Here is a 21,381-nt window from a genome sequence, read left to right on the forward strand (position 1 = left end):
GTCCATGGTGGCGTAGTGTGTTACTTATGGTAGGCCTTGTTACATTGGTCCCAGCTCTCTGCAGTTCATTCACTAGGTCCCCTGCGTGGTTTTGGGATTTTTGCTCACCGTTCTTGTGATCATTCTGACCCCACGGGGTGGGATTTTGCATGGAGCCCCAGATCGAGGGAGATTATCAGTGGTCTTGTATGTCTTCCATTTTCTAATTATTGCTCCCACTGTTGATTTCTTCACTCCAAGCTGGTTGGCTATTGCAGATTCAGTCTTCCCAGCCTGGTGCAGGGCTACAATTTTGTTTCTGGTGTCCTTTGACAGCTCTTTGGTCTTCACCATAGTGGAGTTTGGAGTCAGACTGTTTGAGGGTGTGCACAGGTGTCTTTTTATACTGATAACAAGTTTAAACAGGTGCCATTACTACAGGTAATGAGTGGAGGAAAGAGGAGACTCTTAAAGAAGAAGTTACAGGTCTGTGAGAGCCAGAAATCTTGATTGTTTGTTTCTGACCAAATACTTATTTTCCACCATAATATGCAAATAAATTTTTAAAAATACAGACAATATGATTTTCTGGATTTTTTTTTCTCAGTTTGTCTCCCATAGTTGAGGTCTACCTATGATGTAAATTACAGACGCCTCTCATCTTTTTAAGTGGTGGAACTTGCACTATTGCTGACTGACTAAATACTTTTTTGCCCCACTGTATATATATATAGATAGATAGATAGAGATATAGATATATAGATAGATATATAGATAGATATAGATAGATATAGATATATAGATAGATATAGATATATAGATATATAGATATAGATAGATATATAGATATAGATAGATATAGATAGATAGATATATATATTGTGGTGCAGTGACCAATGTTACAGCCAGGGGGCGCTGCGTCTGCACTTCAAGATGCACTTGGAGGCATAGTTGTGATGAGACAAAGTCCAGCAGAATTGTAGATGGCCGGTATGTGTGTTGCAGAGGAGGACACTGCGCTGTCAGTCTAAAGCTATGTTATGGTCTGGGACCTGTAGTCCCACATGTAAATGTGTAAGTTCTAATGGGAGATTGGCAGGGCTAGTCATGAGAGATGGGAGGGTCAGACTAGCCACACACACCCACACTCCCACCCAGGGGAGTGGTTACAGGTATGTAATGTGACCAGGGTGTGGGTCACGTGGTTCCTGTGTTTGGATCTGAATGGTGCAAGTGCAAGGCCCTGGAAGCCTGTGTTGGATAATCCTGGGATTTCCTGAATAGCACATGGTGGGACTTTGCTACTGGTGGCCTGGGTATGGGACGGTCCCAGCTGGGGATGGACGTCCTGAATAGTACCCGGACTGGCCACCTGTGTGATCCTGTGTAACCTGGGTGTTGGGAGGTCCTGGGAGTAGGACCGGATCCCTGAATAGCACGAGGTGAGGATCGGGATCTGCAGAGCCAGTGACAGATGTGTGGTGAAGCTACAGTCCTTCGGTGGCTCTAGACTGACTGATGTGTGCCGGCCCGGCAAGTTGGTGAACCCCGTAACGCAGCTTTCCCAGAGGACTGACAAGGAGTCAGCAGGTGGAGCAGGAGCTCCCGTCAGGTACCTTCATAAACTGTAGGTGCTTGTTGTATCATGGAATGTATTGCAATGGACTGTACGTCATGTGGTTTATGAAGTTTAATAAACCAGATTTATGTGAGATATCGTGCCTGAAGTGTTTAGCCTGCTGCCAAGCGAGTGTCCCCCAACACACTCAGGTAGCGTAATCTTACAATATATATAGACTTTATATGTTTTTACTAATTGAGGCCATGGATCCGATCTATGTCCGTTTTGCAAGCCGCCGAGATTTCGTACGGATGCCATACGGATGTCACACGGATAATTTGATGCGAGGAAATCGCATCCTCACACTGCACACTGCTCACTGTTTTGTAAACATTTGGCTTATCGTGAGAACTGCCGTGACCGGGGGTTATCTCCGGTCACTAGTCTGGTTCTCACGGTCAGCTGATTGTGAGAACACTGTAGTGTAGGTGATCGCTGGAGAGTCATCTCCAGCGATCGTCTACAGTCTCTGCTATGTATGGATGTCAGGCATCCAGATGTAGCAGAGCTGGACTCGTCGTGGGACACTAAGGGTATGTGCACACGTCAGGATTTCTTGCAGAAATTTCCTGACAAAAACCGGACATTTCTGCCAGAAATCCGCATGCGTTTTTTGCGCGTTTTTTCCCAATGCATAGAATAGCGGGAAAAACGCGAAATCTGCAAAATTAATGAACATGCTGCTTTTTTTACCGCGATCCGTTTTTTTTTTTTTTGCGGAAAAAAAACGCATCATGTGCACAGAAATCATTCTAAATGATAGGGTGCATATCTATGCGTTTTTTTTTAATGCGTTTTTATCACGAAAATAACGCAAACGTGTGCACATACTCTCATTATTAAGGACTACGTCGGACTCAGGGAGTATACTGTTGGTTTATTATTTATTTATTTTTTTCCAGGAGACGACGGCATCACATGGATTGAGCGTACAATAAAAATATGGTCAAAACTGTGTGATTTTTTTTTTTATTTCATTAAAACACTTTATTCTGCATGTGTCTGTGTTTTATTAACCCTTTAACATCTATTGGATTAGTAATGGTAGGTATCTTATTGACGCCTCTCCATTACCAAGCCGGCTTAATGTCACCTTACAAAGGTGACATTAACCCCTTATTACCCCATATCCCACCACTACTCCGGAGTGGGAAGAAAGAGACTAAGCGCCGGAATTGGCGCATCTTACTGATGCGCCATTTCTGGGGGGGCTGGTATTTGTAGCCGGGGGGGCCAATATCCATGGTCCCTCTCTAGGCTATGAATATCAGCCCGCAGCTGTCTGCGTAGCCTTTCTGGCTATAAATTATAAGGGAACCTACGTCAATTTTTTTGAGGGGTCCCCCTGTTTTTATAGCCAGTAAAGGCTAAATATACAGCTGCGGGCCGATATTTATTGCCTGGGAAGATCCATGGACATTAACCCCTTCCCAGGCTGCAAACATCAGTCCCCCAGTCGTTGGGTTTACCTCTCTGGCGCAGAAAATTGTGCGGGAGCCCACGGCATTTTTTTTTTTTTTTCACTTTTTTTTTTAAATTAAACAGATATTGCTTTTAAGGCCGGGGTCACACTTGCGAGAAACTCACACGAGTCTCTCACCTCAATACCCATCACTGCCGCCGGGACTGGAGCGTTCAGCTACACAGAAATACAGTGGGGCAAAAAAGTATTTAGTCAGTCAGCAATAGTGCAAGTTCCACCACTTAAAAAGATGAGAGGCGTCTGTAATTTACATCATAGGTAGACCTCAACTATGGGAGACAAACTGAGAAAAAAAAATCCAGAAAATCACATTGTCTGTTTTTTTAACATTTTATTTGCATATTATGGTGGAAAATAAGTATTTGGTCAGAAACAAAATTTCATCTCAATACTTTGTAATATATCCTTTGTTGGCAATGACAGAGGTCAAACGTTTTCTGTAAGTCTTCACAAGGTTGCCACACACTGTTGTTGGTATGTTGGCCCATTCCTCCATGCAGATCTCCTCTAGAGCAGTGATGTTTTTGGCTTTTCGCTTGGCAACACGGACTTTCAACTCCCTCCAAAGGTCTTCTATAGGGTTGAGATCTGGAGACTGGCTAGGCCACTCCAGGACCTTGAAATGCTTCTTACGAAGCCACTCCTTCGTTGCCCTGGTGGTGTGCTTTGGATCATTGTCATGTTGAAAGACCCAGCCACGTTTCATCTTCAATGCCCTTGCTGATGGAAGGAGGTTTGCACTCAAAATCTCACGATACATGACCCCATTCATTCTTTCATGTACCCGGATCAGTCATCCTGGCCCCTTTGCAGAGAAACAGCCCCAAAGCATGATGTTTCCACCACCATGCTTTACAGTAGGTATGGTGTTTGATGGATGCAACTCAGTATTCTTTTTCCTCCAAACACGACAAGTTGTGTTTCTACCAAACAGTTCCAGTTTGGTTTCATCAGACCATAGGACATTCTCCCAAAACTCCTCTGGATCATCCAAATGCTCTCTAGCAAACTTCAGACGGGCCCGGACATGTACTGGCTTAAGCAGTGGGACACGTCTGGCACTGCAGGATCTGAGTCCATGGTGGCGTAGTGTGTTACTTATGGTAGGCCTTGTTACATTGGTCCCAGCTCTCTGCAGTTCATTCACTAGGTCCCCCCGTGTGGTTCTGGGATTTTTGCTCACCGTTCTTGTGATCATTCTGACCCCATAGGGTTGGATTTTGCTTGTTGCCCCAGATCGAGGGAGATTATCAGTGGTCTTGTATGTCTTCCATTTTCTAATTATTGCTCCCACTGTTGATTTCTTCACTCCAAGCTGGTTGGCTATTGCAGATTCAGTCTTCCCAGCCTGGTGCAGGGCTACAATTTTGTTTCTGGTGTCCTTTGACAGCTCTTTGGTCTTCACCATAGTGGAGTTTGGAGTCAGACTGTTTGAGGGTGTGCACAGGTGTCTTTTTATACTGATAACAAGTTTAAACAGGTGCCATTACTACAGGTAATGAGTGGAGGAAAGAGGAGACTCTTAAAGAAGAAGTTTCAGGTCTGTGAGAACCAGAAATCTTGATTGTTTGTTTCTGACCAAATACTTATTTTTCACCATAATATGCAAATAAAATGTTAAAAAAACAGACAATGTGATTTTCTGGATTTTTTTTTTCTCAGTTTGTCTCCCATAGTTGAGGTCTACCTATGATGTAAATTAAAGACGCCTCTCATCTTTTTAAGTGGTGGAACTTGCACTATTGCTGACTGACTAAATACTTTTTTGCCCCACTGTACATGCAGCCACTTTCTCCGGTCCCGAGTGCCGGTGGCAGTGCCAGGTATTGAGGCGAGACTCGTGCGAGTTTCTCGCATGTGTGATCCTGGCCTAACTCTTTATTAACATTTTATTATGTTTATTACTAAACATCAGGCTTGGTATTATCTATTTATCTGTCATCTATGTACCGATATATCTATCTATAAATATATCTCTATAGATAGAGATATATCTATATACAGTGGGGCAAAAAAGTATTTAGTCAGTCAGCAATAGTGCAAGTTCCACCACTTAAAAAGATGAGAGGCGTCTGTAATTTACATCATAGGTAGACCTCAACTATTGGAGACAAACTGAGAAAAAAAAATCCAGAAAATCACATTGTCTGTTTTTTTATCATTTTTTTTGCATATTATGGTGGAAAATAAGTATTTGGTCAGAAACAAACAATCAAGATTTCTGGCTCTCACAGACCTGTAACTTCTTCTTTAAGAGTCTCCTCTTTCCTCCACTCATTACCTGTAGTAATGGCACCTGTTTAACCTTGTTACCAGTATAAAAAGACACCTGTGCACACCCTCAAACAGTCTGACTCCAAACTCCACTATGGTGAAGACCAAAGAGCTGTCAAAGGACACCAGAAACAAAATTGTAGCCCTGCACCAGGCTGGGAAGACTGAATCTGCAATAGCCAACCAGCTTGGAGTGAAGAAATCAACAGTGGGAGCAATAATTAGAAAATGGAAGACATACAAGACCACTGATAATCTCCCTCGATCTGGGGCTCCACGCAAAATCCCACCTCGTGGGGTCAGAATGATCACAAGAACGGTGAGCAAAAATCCCAGAACCACGCGGGGGAACCTAGTGAATGAACTGCAGAGAGCTGGGACCAATGTAACAAGGCCTACCATAAGTAACACACTACGCCACCATGGACTCAGATCCTGCAGTGCCAGACGTGTGCCACTGCTTAAGCCAGTACATGTCCGGGCCCGTCTGAAGTTTGCTAGAGAGCATTTGGATGATCCAGAGGAGTTTTGGGAGAATGTCCTATGATCTGATGAAACCAAACTGGAACTGTTTGGTAGAAACACAACTTGTCATGTTTGGAGGAAAAAGAATACTGAGTTGCATCCATCAAACACCATACCTACTGTAAAGCATGGTGGTGGAAACATCATGCTTTGGGGCTGTTTCTCTGCAAAGGGGCCAGGACGACTGATCTGGGTACATAAAAGAATGAATGGGGCCATGTATCGTGAGATTTTGAGTGCAAACCTCCTTCCATCAGCAAGGGCATTGAAGATGAAACGTGGCTGGGTCTTTCAACATGACAATGATCCAAAGCACACCGCCAGGGCAACGAAGGAGTGGCTTCGTAAGAAGCATTTCAAGGTCCTGGAGTGGCCTAGCCAGTCTCCAGATCTCAACCCTATAGAAAACCTTTGGAGGGAGTTGAAGGTCCGTGTTGCCAAGTGAAAAGCCAAAAACATCACTGCTCTAGAGGAGATCTGCATGGAGGAATGGGCCAACATACCAACAACAGTGTGTGGCAACCTTGTGAAGACTTACAGAAAACGTTTGACCTCTGTCATTGCCAACAAAGGATATATTACAAAGTATTGAGATGAAATTTTGTTTCTGACCAAATACTTATTTTCCACCATAATATGCAAATAAAATGTTAAAAAAACAGACAATGTGATTTTCTGGATTTTTTTTTCTCAGTTTGTCTCCCATAGTTGAGGTCTACCTATGTTGTAAATTACAGACGCCTCTCATCTTTTTAAGTGGTGGAACTTGCACTATTGCTGACTGACTAAATACTTTTTTGCCCCACTGTATATATATATATATATATATATATATATATATATATATATATATATATATATATATATATATATATATATATATAATCTCTAGATAATAGATAGAGATATATATATATATATATATATATATCTCTACTATATAAAGCTGTGTGTGTGTGTGTGTGTGTATGTCCGGGATTGGCATCTGCACCGTCGCAGGTACAGCCACAAAATTTTGCACAGTCACACATCTGGACCCCGAGAGCGTCATAGGCTATATTGTGAGGCGAAATTTTAACCCCGCGCGTTCCAATTCACCAAACAATTTTGCCCCTATCTACATAATGGGGGAAAAAAGTGAAAGGAAAAGTGTTGGAGGCAAATTGACAGCTGCCAGATGTGAACAAGGGGAACTTAAAGAATGAGAGCGATGGCGCCAAAGAGTATATACCGTACAGTTGCTAAGGTGGGGCCCCGACAGGGGATACTCACCACACCTGGGGATATGAACACACACACAAAATGTGCTTGAACACATATCACCCTCAGCACACATTTCACCACACATACACCAACCTCGCCACATAAAAGTCGAAACACAAAAGTCGCCGCTCAGAACTCGCCACATGCAAAAACTAGGCTCACGCAAAACTCACCACAAGTGCAGAACTCACCTCATGGAAAACTCGCCACACGCAAAACTTGCACACGCGGAAAAATTGCCACATGCACAAAAGTTGCAACACATGCAAAAGTTGCCTCACACAAAACTTGCACATACTCAAAAGGTACTACACATAAAACTCGCCATGCGCAAAACTTGCTGCACACAACTTGCTACACTAACCTGTCACATGCAACTCGACACACAAAAAGTTGCTACACGCATGTTGCCCCCCAAACTCATCTCACAAAAGTCGCTACATGCATGTCGCCACACACAACTCAACACACACAACTTGACAAACGAAACTCGCCCTAAAACACACACAAGTCTGGTATTATCCTTCAAAAATAAAAATCTGATTAATAAGCAGACAAACTACAAGAGCAACAAATGTACCATATAGGAAATACGGCAGCTGTCAGTCACATGACCTGTCTATTATGTGTATGTGTGAGCTAATATATACTGCCAGGGGGAGGGCTTCCTGTTGGCTGGGGACTTATCAGGTTGCCAATTTAGCTTACAAATACTGAGGTAAAAATACTGACCAAATAACGTGTGAATGCGGTCTAATACAGGAGATGACACACAGGTATATACTATATACAGGAGAGATGGCACACAGGTATATACTATATACAGGAGGAGATGACACACAGATATATACTATATACAGGAGGAGATGACCTACAGGTATATACTATATACAGGGGAGATGACCTACAGGTATATACTATATACAGGAGCAGATGACCTACAGGTATATACTATATACAGGAGGAGATGACACACAGGTATATACTATATACAGGAGCAGATGACCTACAGGTATATACTATATACAGGTCCTTCTCAAAAAATTAGCATATAGTGTTAAATTTCATTATTTACCATAATGTAATGATTACAATTAAACTTTCATATATTATAGATTCATTATCCACCAACTGAAATTTGTCAGGTCTTTTATTGTTTTAATACTGATGATTTTGGCATACAACTCCTGATAACCCAAAAAACCTGTCTCAATAAATTAGCATATCAAGAAAAGGTTCTCTAAACGACCTATTACCCTAATCTTCTGAATCAACTAATTAACTCTAAACACATGCAAAAGATACCTGAGGCTTTTATAAACTCCCTGCCTGGTTCATTACTCAAAACCCCCATCATGGGTAAGACTAGCGACCTGACAGATGTCAAGAAGGCCATCATTGACACCCTCAAGCAAGAGGGTAAGACCCAGAAAGAAATTTCTCAACAAATAGGCTGTTCCCAGAGTGCTGTATCAAGGCACCTCAATGGTAAGTCTGTTGGAAGGAAACAATGTGGCAGAAAACGCTGTACAACGAGAAGAGGAGACCGGACCCTGAGGAAGATTGTGGAGAAGGACCGATTCCAGACCTTGGGGAACCTGAGGAAGCGGTGGACTGAGTCTGGTGTGGAAACATCCAGAGCCACCGTGCACAGGCGTGTGCAGGAAATGGGCTACAGGTGCCGCATTCCCCAGGTAAAGCCACTTTTGAACCATAAACAGCGGCAGAGGCGCCTGACCTGGGCTACAGAGAAGCAGCACTGGACTGTTGCTAAGTGGTCCCAAGTACTTTTTTCTGATGAAAGCAAATTTTGCATGTCATTCGGAAATCAAGGTGCCAGAGTCTGGAGGAAGACTGGGGAGAAGGAAATGCCAAAATGGGGATCATGGGGTGCATTAAAAGAGGTCTGGATACACATGATGAGAGCATTATACTGCCTCTGTACAAATCCCTAGTTAGACCGCACATGGAGTACTGTGTCCAGTTTTGGGCACCGGTGCTCAGGAAGGATATAATGGAACTAGAGAGAGTACAAAGGAGGGCAACAAAATTAATAAAGGGGATGGGAGAACTACAATACCCAGATAGATTAGCGAAATTAGGATTATTTAGTCTAGAAAAAAGACGACTGAGGGGCGATCTAATAACCATGTATAAGTATATAAGGGGACAATACAAATATCTCGCTGAGGATCTGTTTATACCAAGGAAGGTGACGGGCACAAGGGGGCATTCTTTGCGTCTGGAGGAGAGAAGGTTTTTCCACCAACATAGAAGAGGATTCTTTACTGTTAGGGCAGTGAGAATCTGGAATTGCTTGCCTGAGGAGGTGGTGATGGCGAACTCAGTCGAGGGGTTCAAGAGAGGCCTGGATGTCTTCCTGGAGCAGAACAATATTGTATCATACAATTATTAGGTTCTGTAGAAGGACGTAGATCTGGGTATTTATTATGATGGAATATAGGCTGAACTGGATGGACAAATGTCTTTTTTCGGCCTTACTAACTATGTTACTATGTTAAAATGCCTGAAGTCCAGTGTCAAGTACCCACAGTCAGTGATGGTGTGGGGTGCCATGTCAGCTGCTGGTGTTGGTCCACTGTGTTTCATCAAGGGCAGGGTCAATGCAGCTAGCTATCAGGAGATTTTGGAGCACTTCATGCTTCCATCGGCTGAAATGCTTTATGGAGATGAAGATTTCATTTTTCAGCACGACCTGGCACCTGCTCACAGTGCCAAAACCACTGGTAAATGGTTTACTGACCATGGTATTACTGTGCTCAATTGGCCTGCCAACTCTCCTGACCTGAACCCCATAGAGAATCTGTGGGATATTGTGAAGAGAAAGTTGAGAGACGCAAGATCCAACACTCTGGATGAGCTTAAGGCCGCTATTGAAGCATCCTGGGCCTCCATAACATCTCAGCAGTGTCACAGGCTGATTGCCTCCATGCCACGCCGCATTGAAGCAGTCATTTCTGCCAAAGGATTCCCGACCAAGTATTGAGTGCATAACTGAACATTATTATTTGATGGGTTTTTTGTTTGTTATTAAAAAACACTTTTATTTGATTGGATGGGTGAAATATGCTAATTTATTGAGACAGGTTTTTTGGGTTATCAGGAGTTGTATGCCAAAATCATCAGTATTTAAACAATAAAAGACCTGACAAATTTCAGTTGGTGGATAATGAATCTATAATATATGAAAGTTTAATTGTAATCATTACATTATGGTAAATAATGAAATTTAACACTATATGCTAATTTTTTGAGGACCTGTATAGGAGGAGATGACACACAGGTATATACTATATACAGGAGCAGATGACCTACAGGTATATACAGGAGGAGATGACATACAGGTATATGCTATATAGAAGATGACATACAGGTATATACTATATACAGGAGATGACACAGATATATACTATATACAGGAGGAGATGACCTACAGGTATATACTATATATAGGAGGAGATGACCTACAGGTATATACTATATACAGGGGAGATGACACACAGCAGGTATATACTATATACAGGGGAGATGACATACAGGTATATACTATATACAGGAGATGACATACAGGTGTATACTATATATAAGGGAGATGACAAACATGTATATACTGAGATGAAAATGTGAGGTGAAAATGAAAAGGTGTGATTGCAAAATGAGAGGAAATGAGGGAAAATAGTGGAGTGATCGGAAAATGACAGATGTGAGGTCGAAATGACAAGTGTTAGGGGGGAATGAGAGGAGAGGAGAGAGGGAGAAAATGAGAGGCATGATGGGAAAATAAGAGAAGTGAGGTGCTATAACTAACCACAGATATTTACTATGCCCAGGCAACGCCGGGCTCTTCAGCTAGTATATATAGATAGATACTTGTGATGAGTGAATATACTCGTTACTTGAGATTTCTCGAGCATGCTCAGGAATCCTCCGAGTATTTTTTTAGTGCTCGGAGATTTAGTTTTTCTTGCTGCAGCTGAATGATTTACATCTGCTAGCCAGCATAAGTACATGTGGGGGTTGCCTGGTTGCTAGGGTATCCCCCCATGTACTTATGATGGCTAACAGATGTAAATCATTCAGCTGCGGCCAGAAAAACTAAATCTCCAAGCACTAAAAAATACTCGGAGGACCCCCGAGCATGCTGGAGAAATCTCAAGTAACGAGTATATTCGCTCATCACTACTCATCACCAATAGATACGATAGATAATGAATAGATAGAGCTAAAGATACGATAGATAGATCTATCTGTGTGTCTAAACATTATTCAATGGAGTATGTAAATAAAGAGGTTGGACAAGAAATGACATCACAATTCTTTTTTGTATAACTTTATTTAGCTTACAAAAACACACACAGATCCGCATGAAAAACGCATGTAAGAAACACATGTTACCTGCCAGTGACCTCATGTGCAGATTTTACCTGCGTCAAATTCTGATGCAATCCTGACCGTGGAAACATACCCTAAGGGTATGTGTCCACGTTCAGGATTTTACATCAGTATTTGTAAGCCAAAACCAGGAGTGGGTGATAAATACAGAAGTGGTGCATATGTTTCTATTATACTTTTCCTCTATTTGTTCCACTCCTGGTTTTGGCTACAAATACTGATGTAAAATACTGACCAAATCCTGATGCAATCCTGGACGTGGAGACATACCCTAACAATACACAGACAGTGATGCCCTGCATCAAACCCAGGTCCCTCTAACCTGGCCCAAATGGGTTCTGGGCATCAGAATTGGCATCAAAATGGGCAAACAACTCATTTTCACAAATTTTAATAAGTAACTGATTTTTTTAAGGAGTTAAATGACATGTATACTTCGTGTGAGACCCTTAAAAACACCAGTTACTTATTAACCCCTCTCTGACATTAGACGTACTATCCTGTCGAGGTGACCTGGGCCTATCTGAACCTCGACGGGATAGTACGTCATATGCAATCAGCAGCGCTCACGGGGGGGAGCGCGGCCAATTGCTGCCGCGTGTCAGCTAATTATCACAGCTGACATCAGGCACTATGTGCCAGGAGCAGTCACGGACCGCTCCTGGCACATTAACCTCCGGAACACTGCGATCAAGTATGATCACAGTGTTCCAGCGGCATAGGGAAGCATCGCGCAGGGAGGGGGCTCCCTGCATGCTTCCCTGAGACGCTCGAAGCAACGCGATGTGATCACGTTGCTCCGAGGGTCTCTTACCTCCTCCCTGCAGGCCCAGATCCAAAATATCCGCGGGGGGCCTTCCGGGTCCTGCAGGGAGGTGGCTTCCAAGCATCTGCTCAGAGCAGGAGCAGGGAAGCCTCCCTGCACTGCCTGTCAGATCGCTGATCTGACACAGTCCATTGCAAAGTGTCAGATCAGCGATCTGTCACTATAATGTGATGTCCCCCCCCTGGGGCAATGTAAAGAAGTAAAAAAAAATATATATTTACAAGTGTGTAAGAAAAAAAAAATCCTAAATAAAGAAAAAAAAATATATTGTTCCAATAAATACATTTTTGTCTAAATAAAAAAAAAAACCAATAAAAATACACATTTAGTATTGTTGCGTTCGTATCGACCCGACCTTTAAAATTGTCCCACTAGTTAAAGGGACACTGTCACCTGAATTTGGAGGGAACAATCTTCAGCCATGGAGGCGGGGTTTTTGGGTGTTTGATTCACCCTTTCCTTACCCGCTGGCTGCAATATTGGATTGAAGTTCATTCTCTGTCCTCCATAGTACACGCCTGCGCAAGGCAAGATTGCACCTTGTGCAGGCATGTACTACGGAGGACAGAGAATGAACTTCAATCCAATATTGCAGCCAGCGGGTAAGGAAAGGGTGAATCAAAAGCCCAAAAACCCCGCCTCCATGGCTGAAGATTGTTCCCTCCAAATTCAGGTGACAGTGTCCCTTTAACCCCTTCAGTGATCACCATAAAAAGAGGCAGAAAACGCTTTATTATCATACCACCGAACAAAAAGTGGAATAACACGTGATCAAAAAGAAGGATATAAATAACCATGGTACCGCTGAAAACGTCATCTTGTCCCGCAAAAAACGAGCCGCCATGCAGCATCATCAGCAAAAAAATAAAAAAGTTATAGTCCTGAGAATAAAGCGATGCAAAAATAATTATTTTATAAAATCTATTATCGTATAAAAGCGCCAAAACCTAAAAACATGATATAAATGAGGTATCGCTGTAATCGTACTGACCCGAAGAATAAAACTGCTTTATCCATTTTATCAAACGCGGAACGGTATAAACGCCTCCCCCAAAAGAAATTCATGAATAGCTGGTTTTTGGTCATTCTGCCTCACAAAAAGCGATCAAAAAATGTCACGTGCCCGAAACTGTTACCAATAAAAGCGTAAACTCCAGCACCCCCTCCTTCCCCACACAGACCCCCCAGATCAATGTATCAGCCCCCCCTCCTTCCCCACACAGACCCCCCAGATCAATGTATCAGCCCCCCCTCCTTCCCCACAGACCCCTCCCCCCAGACCAATGTAACAGCACCCCCTTCTTTCCCCACAGACCCCCGAGACCAATGCAACAGCACCCCTCCTTCCCCCCCCCCAGACCAATGTGAGTAACAGCCCCCCTTCCTTCCCCCTGCAGCCCAAAACATCTCATCTCCACACAGCACATTGCACAACGCTGCTGCCTGGTAACCAGGTTTGCGATAGATACGACGGCCCCGCCCCTTCCGGTGACATCACCCCCACATGGGCATGACGTCAGCAGAGGTCCTGTAGCTTGGATTTCCCCTCTCCCGAGACAGAAATGGCGCTCTCGGCTTCCAATCCGAACAACCCAATCGTGTTCTTCGATATCAGTATCGGTGGGCAGGTAACATTACCTCAGCTCTGCTCATAGTGAGCGACCAGCACTGGGACTGCTGCGGCCATGATGCTGTGTTCTCCATGTGGCTCCGTAGTGACGCATGTGCATGCAGTGTAGTGGTGCTGCCATCACAGTGCATCATGGTTATTATGGGGAGGATAGAAATCACTGAAGAGTGGGACCTTCATTCATTGGACTGGGATTAGCACTTTGCGCTGGAGACTACAAGTACCAGCACAATTACACTGCCCCTATATTCCTGCAGTTTGTTGTTTGTGAGGCTGTGGCTCAGAGCTGACACTTTACCTGAAGTCATGCTGTTCTCCAAGGTGACTGCTCCGATCCGGCTCTCCTCACACTCCAGATACTTTTATGTGATCTTTAAAGCAGATTCTGCCTCAAAACCTGTTTCTAATCCTCCGCACAGGACGCCTTACACTTCAGGGTTCGGAAACTGTGAAGCCGTGCAAAGCAGCAGCCTGCGTGTTCCTCAGCCTCATAAACTAAAGATAAAAAAATAACAATCGCCGCAAAACCGCCAGCAAAGCCAGAAAATAGATTGGCAGTGTTTTCCTGAAGTGGTCAGGAATGACCCGATATGACAACCCCTTTAAGAGTCTCTTATAATGAGAATCCCCTCCTTTAACCCTCCGTCACATACAACTGATCTGACAGGCGCTTCTCTTTTACTTTCATTTCTCCTTCCTCACCAGATTGTGAGGAAACCCCCTCCCTCCAGGTAGTCTCCTGTCTCTTGAAGGTCTGTGAAACCTGATATCACAGTTGGATTTCAGAGCTTCAGGGGAGAGGATATAGCTGCACAGATCTCTCAGGCTCATTGTATGTGAATACGTCACATTCAGTAAGGTTGGTATTTTATGTTTTTATTCATCACAATAGTTTATTTAGCTTGTTTTATGAATGTATAGCACAAAATGTGAGGATATTTCATAGAAATAAGGGAGATTTTATAAAAGAAAGTGTGCTGCTCAGGCATATACAGTAGTTCCCTAACATATTCCTTCTCTTGCTTCAGATTATCTGCTGAAATGGAGAGGAAAATGTACAATTTATCCAAACAACTTGATGTTGAGGAAGTAACAAACATGCTGTTAGATGATAGAGACCTCACACTGAATGAGGATTTAGGAGAGGAAAGTGAGATTGATTCTCATAATGAGGTGGAAGAATGTGTCCTGGATTCTGAAACAGAGCAAGATGGTGACAGTGGTGAGGATGAAGAAGTTGGATCATATTATATTGGAAAAGATAAAAATACTAAATGGAACAAGAAGCCATTCCAGAAAAAACGTAGGGAACCTTTAAACATTATTACTCACCTTCCTGCAGTAATAGGAACTGCACGTAATGCAAAAACTGCAGTTGAATGCTGGAACAGTATATTTACAGATGACATTCTGGACTCTATTGTCACATATACCAACCAATATATAGACATTATAAAGGACAAGTACATCTGCAACAGAACCATCAAGCCCACAGATGAAATAGAACTGCGTGCTTTTTTTGGATTACTGTACCTTGCAGGAGCTTATAGGGCAAATAGACAAAGTTTGGAGGAACTTTGGGGTAAAGATGGGGATGGAGTTGAAAAATTTAGCCTTGTTATGTCCATAAACAGATTCAAGATTCTAATTTGTTGCCTTCGGTTTGACGACAGAACTACCCGAACCGAACGCAAAACACATGACCGACTTGCTCCAATTCGTGATATATTTCAAAAATTTGTTGTAAACTGTAAACAAAGTTATTACCCTGGAGAGAATCTCACTATTGACGAAATGCTCCCTGGTTTTCGTGGTAGATGTGCCTTTCGTCAATATATTCCATCAAAGCCAAACAAATATGGAATAAAAATTTATGCCCTTGTTGATGCCAGTAAGACCTACACTTACAACCTGGAAGTTTATGCATGAAAACAACCAGAAGGTCCTTACTGTGTGAGCAACAAACCCATTGATGTTGTAAAAAGACTGGCTGAACCCTTATTTGGATCGGGTCGCAATATTACAGCTGACAATTGGTTTACAAGTTGTGATCTGATTGATTATCTGAAAATTCAGAAGCTGTCATATGTGGGAACTGTAAGAAAAAACAAAAGGGAATTGCCGCCACAGTTTGTAAGTGTGAAAGAGAGACAACAGTACAGCAGCATGTTTGCATTCCATAATGGAAAGGCTTTAGTTTCCTATGTACCACATGCCAAAAAAATCGTACTTCTTCTATCAACACTTCATGATGATGCTGCCATCGATCCTGGGACTGGGGCAGAAAAAAACCCGGAGATAATTACATTTTACAATGCCACCAAAGGGGGTGTGGATACAGCAGATCAGATGTGCTCCACTTTCAACGTCAGCAGAAACATCAAACGCTGGCCAATGGTCATATTTTTTGCTATGTTGAATTTGGGTGGTATAAATTCACAAGTAATTTATCTTGAAAACAAGCTTGAACCACTCCGTAGACGATTGTATCTGAAAAAATTGGCCCATGAACTAGTACTTGGAGAGCTACGCAGGAGAAGCGTGAAAACAATCGGCATGCCCTCTCCCCTTCAAGTTCAGCTCAAAAGGTTCCGCCCAGAAGATGATGGTGAAAAGTCACCATCTGCACCACCTCACAAAAGAAGGAGATGCACCACCTGCCAAACGGAAAGCGGAACCAGAAGGCTTTCAAATTATGAATGTCTCAAATGTCATAAAGCAATTTGCCTGACACATGCAAAAATGGTGTGTAATTTTTGCTATTTGCTCTGCAAGTGTGACTCTTCTGGGGAAACCTCAGCATCTACTTCTGATTGAATATGTTTTTAATAGTACTTAAGGTACCTTAAAATTAAGTTTGGGTTCAAAAATTTTCTTTGTACATTTTTTTGAGAGAGTCGAACTGGGGGACTATTTGGCGGGAGTTTTGAAAAGTTTGTATTTCATAGTTATTAGTTTTATGTTAAGTAAATGTTTTTTTTTGCAACTGATTATGTGTAGTCTCTTTTATTACATCCCTATGAAGGTCACTGATCACTTTTAGAGCACTGAAATTGCAAACATTGGATATTATAGGTATTTTTCCAGCAGGCGCCTGACAGGCACATTGTATGTGAACTCGTTAGTCCGAATATTGTATGTGACGGAGGGTTAAAGGAGATATCTGCAACTTTATGACAAAACAAAATATGTGTCTAAGAGCTATCAGGCAGATAGTTACTACTTACCTGGCGTTTGTGCTCGGCGCAGTCCTACCCCGGCACAGAACCGCTCCTGCCGGGGATTCAGCTGCCTCTGCTGACGTCACACCTACAGAGCTGAGGCTTCTTTCCTGCTCCGCTCTGTTGTCAGGGTGGGACTCCCAGCGTCATTCTGATTGACAGCCAAATCTCGGCTGCCTATCTGGGGGGAGTCACCTGTCAATCAGAATGACATCAGAAGTCATGCCCTGTCTCGTCAGCAGAGGCAGAAAAGGAACCGCTGCCCTGTCTGCATGATGTCAGCAGAGACTGCTGTATCGCCGGCAGGAGCAGTCTATGACCACTATGTGCAAGGGAAGAACGGCGTCGGGCACAACAGGCAGGTAGGTAGGTAGTAACCCTGCGGGGGGCAGCACCTTACATTACATTGTATAAAAATAAATAATTATGTTTTGTTTGTTTTTTCTGTACATTTAGGAAGTTGGGCGGATGAAGGTGGAGCTCTTTGCAGATGTCATCCCCAAAACAGCAGAAAATTTTAGGTAATGCTAAATATACCACCCTGGCTGCACGCTGCAGTGTTACAGCTCCAAGCAGCCTCATCGTGGCAAGCTGTACTGGGGGACCTGTTACTGGGATGTCCTCCCATAGAGAGATGTGGGAATATCCCTGTGAGGGCAGGCGCACACCAGCGTGTGGTCTCATCGGGCAGACTATGCAAGTGACACTCAGATCAAACGCTGACCACACTGATCCATGTGTGATTCGATTCCCTTGGATGAGGAAAAATGGAGGACAAAAATGTCTCCATCTTCTTCATTCTGTATGTGCACTGACATCGGACTGCAGACAGATGTCATCAGAGAGCAGAGCGATGAATTACATGGCAGAATACCATCCGAATATCAAACCAAACTCAGGCAGTGATTTTTTTTTTTTTTTTTTTTTGAACCAGCTCACTGAGGGAAAAAATCTGAAATATGCACAGCCCCATAGACTGACATTGGTCCCAGTGCAATTCGATGTTTTGTTTAATAACACTTGGACATAAAATATAATCATGTACAGAAGCTCAAATACTGTGCCGTATGGAGGCGCCATACTGCTGCAAACATGCTGTCAGCCCAGCCATGTGCAGGAGCCCCAATACTGTGCTGTATGGAGGCGCCATACTGCGGCACACATGCTGTCAGGCATGCCATGTGCAGGAGCCCTAATACTGTGCCTTATGGAGGCGCCATATTGCGGCACACATGCTGTCAGGCATGCCATGTGCAGGAGCCCTAATACTGTGCCTTATGGAGGCGCCATACTGCGGCACACATGCAGTCAGCCCAGCCATGTGGAGGAGCCCTAATATTGTGCTGTGTGGAGGCGCCATACTGGGCACACATGCAGTCAGTCCAGCTATGTGCACGAGCCCCAATACTGTGCTGTATCGAGGCGCCATACTGCGGCACACATGCTGTCAGCTTTGCCATGTGGAGGAGCCCTAATACTGTGCTGTATGGAGGCGCCATACTGCGGCACACATGCTGTCAGCCCTGCCATGTGGAGGAGCCCTAATACTGTGCTGTATGGAGGCGCCATACTGGGCACACATGCTGTCAGCTCTGCCATGTGGAGGAGCCCTAATACTTTACATTATGGAGCCACCATACAGGGCACACATGAAACCTAGTTCTGCTCACTTATTATATATACATATACTATATGTTTTTTCTCTCTGCAGCATTCATAACTAGTAAGACATTAATACTAAGAGCTATAAATTAAACCTCTACACTCTAATCTACAAGATGAATATATTGCTGATAATAATTATATATTTTCTTTTTCCAGGCAGTTTTGCACTGGAGAGTTCAGGTCTGTATGTATTATCTGTCAGCCATTTATGTATATACTGTATCGTCTTCATTATGCATCAGTGGAAGTGTGTGAGGCGTGACTGGAAGCTTAGGGTATGTGTTCAAAATCTCCACCAATGGCAGATTTCAGGGACATGGAGGATTTGACATGTTTGATTTCAACATGCGCTATCCTTTTGTTATTGCTGGAAATAAATCAGTGCCAAAGATTGATGGCAATCACTTATTCCAATCTCCCTGTTAGGAGCAGGTACACCCACGGCTAAGTATGAGGGATTGGGAGAAATAGCCGTCAGCTGAGTAATGTTCCTCTGGCAATTATGTATAGTGCATGGCCACCTTAAAGGGCTTTTCTCTTTTTATTATTTTCGGGAGCGCACTGCTCACAAGCCTCATTGCTTGCTGGGGGCAGTGCACTCATGATGATCTACAGTTTGGACCAGTGGAATGGTCTCGGCACCGGTCTGTAAGCAGAGTGTCACAACTCTGTTGTCGGGCTCCTTCCTTGTCCCTAACACTAGAAGCACTCTAGCTCGCCCTGTTCCCTGGATTACTTCTGATGGTGAAGATGCCAGGGTCACATACCTTGCCTTAGCTCCTGAATCCACCCTCAGTCTTTACCCTTCTCCCCCACCCAGGGAAGGGGAGGAGTAGTAGGAGTACCTTAGTACACCAACCAGACCAACAAGATAATACAAACAGAGATAAAGGAAAATACCAATCATACAAATATACTCACACAAACAAAAGGTATACACCAGGGAGTGGAGGATGGGCTAAAACCAAAGTAGGAGAAGGAGGGGAATTAGCACACACCCAAAACCTAGCAACAGTGTCAGATAAACCCACCAAACATCTCAAACAGTAACCACAAACCACCAACTCCTATCCATGCAGCATAAGCTTTCTCTTACCATGAGTGCTAGTCAGGGCCCATAATATGTAGGAGACGGGAATGGCTAACAGTGAACAGCTGAGAGCCTTAATGCAGGAAAGCTTCCAAGAGCTCTCAACTGAGCAGATTAACCCTTGCACTGCTAAAAGAAACCTGCAGAGTTTAATATGAAGGTGAAGTGCTTCTAAACAGTGCAGAGGTAGGAGAAATCAGACACTGTGGTCTTCTGGCTCCTCTCTGTCGCGGAAAACTCGTGACACAGAGGCTGTTTTACCTCTGTGGCATTGGGGGAGCAGCAGTGTGCCCTTTGCTTATAAATCAACCGCCGCTGACTGCAGCAGTAGACGGTAACCTGTGCGACAGCAGTAGTTACAGGTTTTGTAATTCTCCATTACCATATGTGGCTTAGGAAAACACATGTCTACGTAAGAGGATTATATATTATTTTAGGAGGGACATAATACAGCAAAGAATTTGGACAAACCCTTTACCTTTTCTACATTGGATGACTGAGAGGGTTCTTAGATAACCACCACATCAGATTCTCGGTCGGACCTGACTAATCGGGGATCCACCATCATTAACCTACCATTACTATGTGTTGTGCAGAGGTATCGGTGCTGAATAGACTGAAGATAAAGGTGTCTCTTGGTCTTTAGCACAGACTCAAAATACAGTGGTAAATGAAGAGCGTTACTTGTTGTCTTACAGAAAGGACGGTGTTCCCATAGGATATAAGGGAAGCACTTTCCACAGGTATGTGTCTGTCAGTAATTGTCTTTTGTATGTTACGGCTGCTAGGGTTTTTTTCTCCTCACAGGTCCCTTCCCTGGACATTGTGTCTGGGCTCTAGACTTTTAGCATTATTACGAACACATAGGGGTTGTATTTCATGAGTGTTACTGGGAAGGTCCACTCACTTCTGCTACAAGAGATGAGCAGGGCCATTAAGGTCACATTTGCTGATACCTGTTGGGTTGCATAGTTTTCAGCAGGAGCGTGCTGCCCGCAGGTCACACGTGGAGACGGTGCCGCTGCCCGCCAGTTGCCATGCAAAGTAGCAACTGGCCTTTATGGAATACCTAGCAAAACCAGGTGATTGAAAGCCCACTATGCAAGGGAAAAAGGGAACTGGATGTTGGTGATGTGTCTCCTCCGCTTTCGGGACTCAGCGTTCGGAACCCCACAATCATAAAGCGGTAGTACAGTGGGGAAGACAAGTTTTCCCACCCACAAAGAATGGAGAGGGTTGTAATTTTTATCGTAGGTACACTTCACCTGTGAGAGAATGTAAAAATAAAAAAAAACAGAAAATCACATTGTATGATTTTTACATATGTAATTTGCATTTTATTGCATGAAATTCTGGCTCTCATAGACCTGCTAGGTTTTCTTTACCTACAA

At 43.4% G+C, this 21,381-nt stretch overlaps 1 protein-coding gene across 6 annotated transcripts in view; it reads left to right on the forward strand.

Moving 5' to 3' along the window:
* Nucleotides 1-1,203: 1,203 nt before the first annotated feature.
* The window catches only part of PPIH (peptidylprolyl isomerase H), an 82,851-nt gene continuing 62,673 nt past the window's right edge, over nucleotides 1,204-21,381 (forward strand). For 5 of the 6 annotated variants that reach the window (XR_011318312.1, XM_069750766.1, XM_069750789.1 and 2 more), the window contains exons 1-4: nucleotides 13,864-14,012; nucleotides 17,692-17,756; nucleotides 19,057-19,080; nucleotides 20,689-20,733. Coding sequence is in view for 5 of the 6 variants with exons in the window: in XM_069750766.1 (XP_069606867.1) it covers nucleotides 13,947-14,012; nucleotides 17,692-17,756; nucleotides 19,057-19,080; nucleotides 20,689-20,733 (200 nt within the window). In the remaining variant the exon portion in view is untranslated. Of the gene's footprint in view, nucleotides 1,592-13,863; nucleotides 14,013-17,691; nucleotides 17,757-19,056; nucleotides 19,081-20,688; nucleotides 20,734-21,381 lie in introns of those variants that run through there. The other variant, XM_069750803.1, reaches the window with a different exon arrangement.

This window comes from Ranitomeya imitator, chromosome 1 (assembly GCF_032444005.1).
Source record: "Ranitomeya imitator isolate aRanImi1 chromosome 1, aRanImi1.pri, whole genome shotgun sequence".
NCBI lineage: Eukaryota > Metazoa > Chordata > Amphibia > Anura > Dendrobatidae > Ranitomeya > Ranitomeya imitator.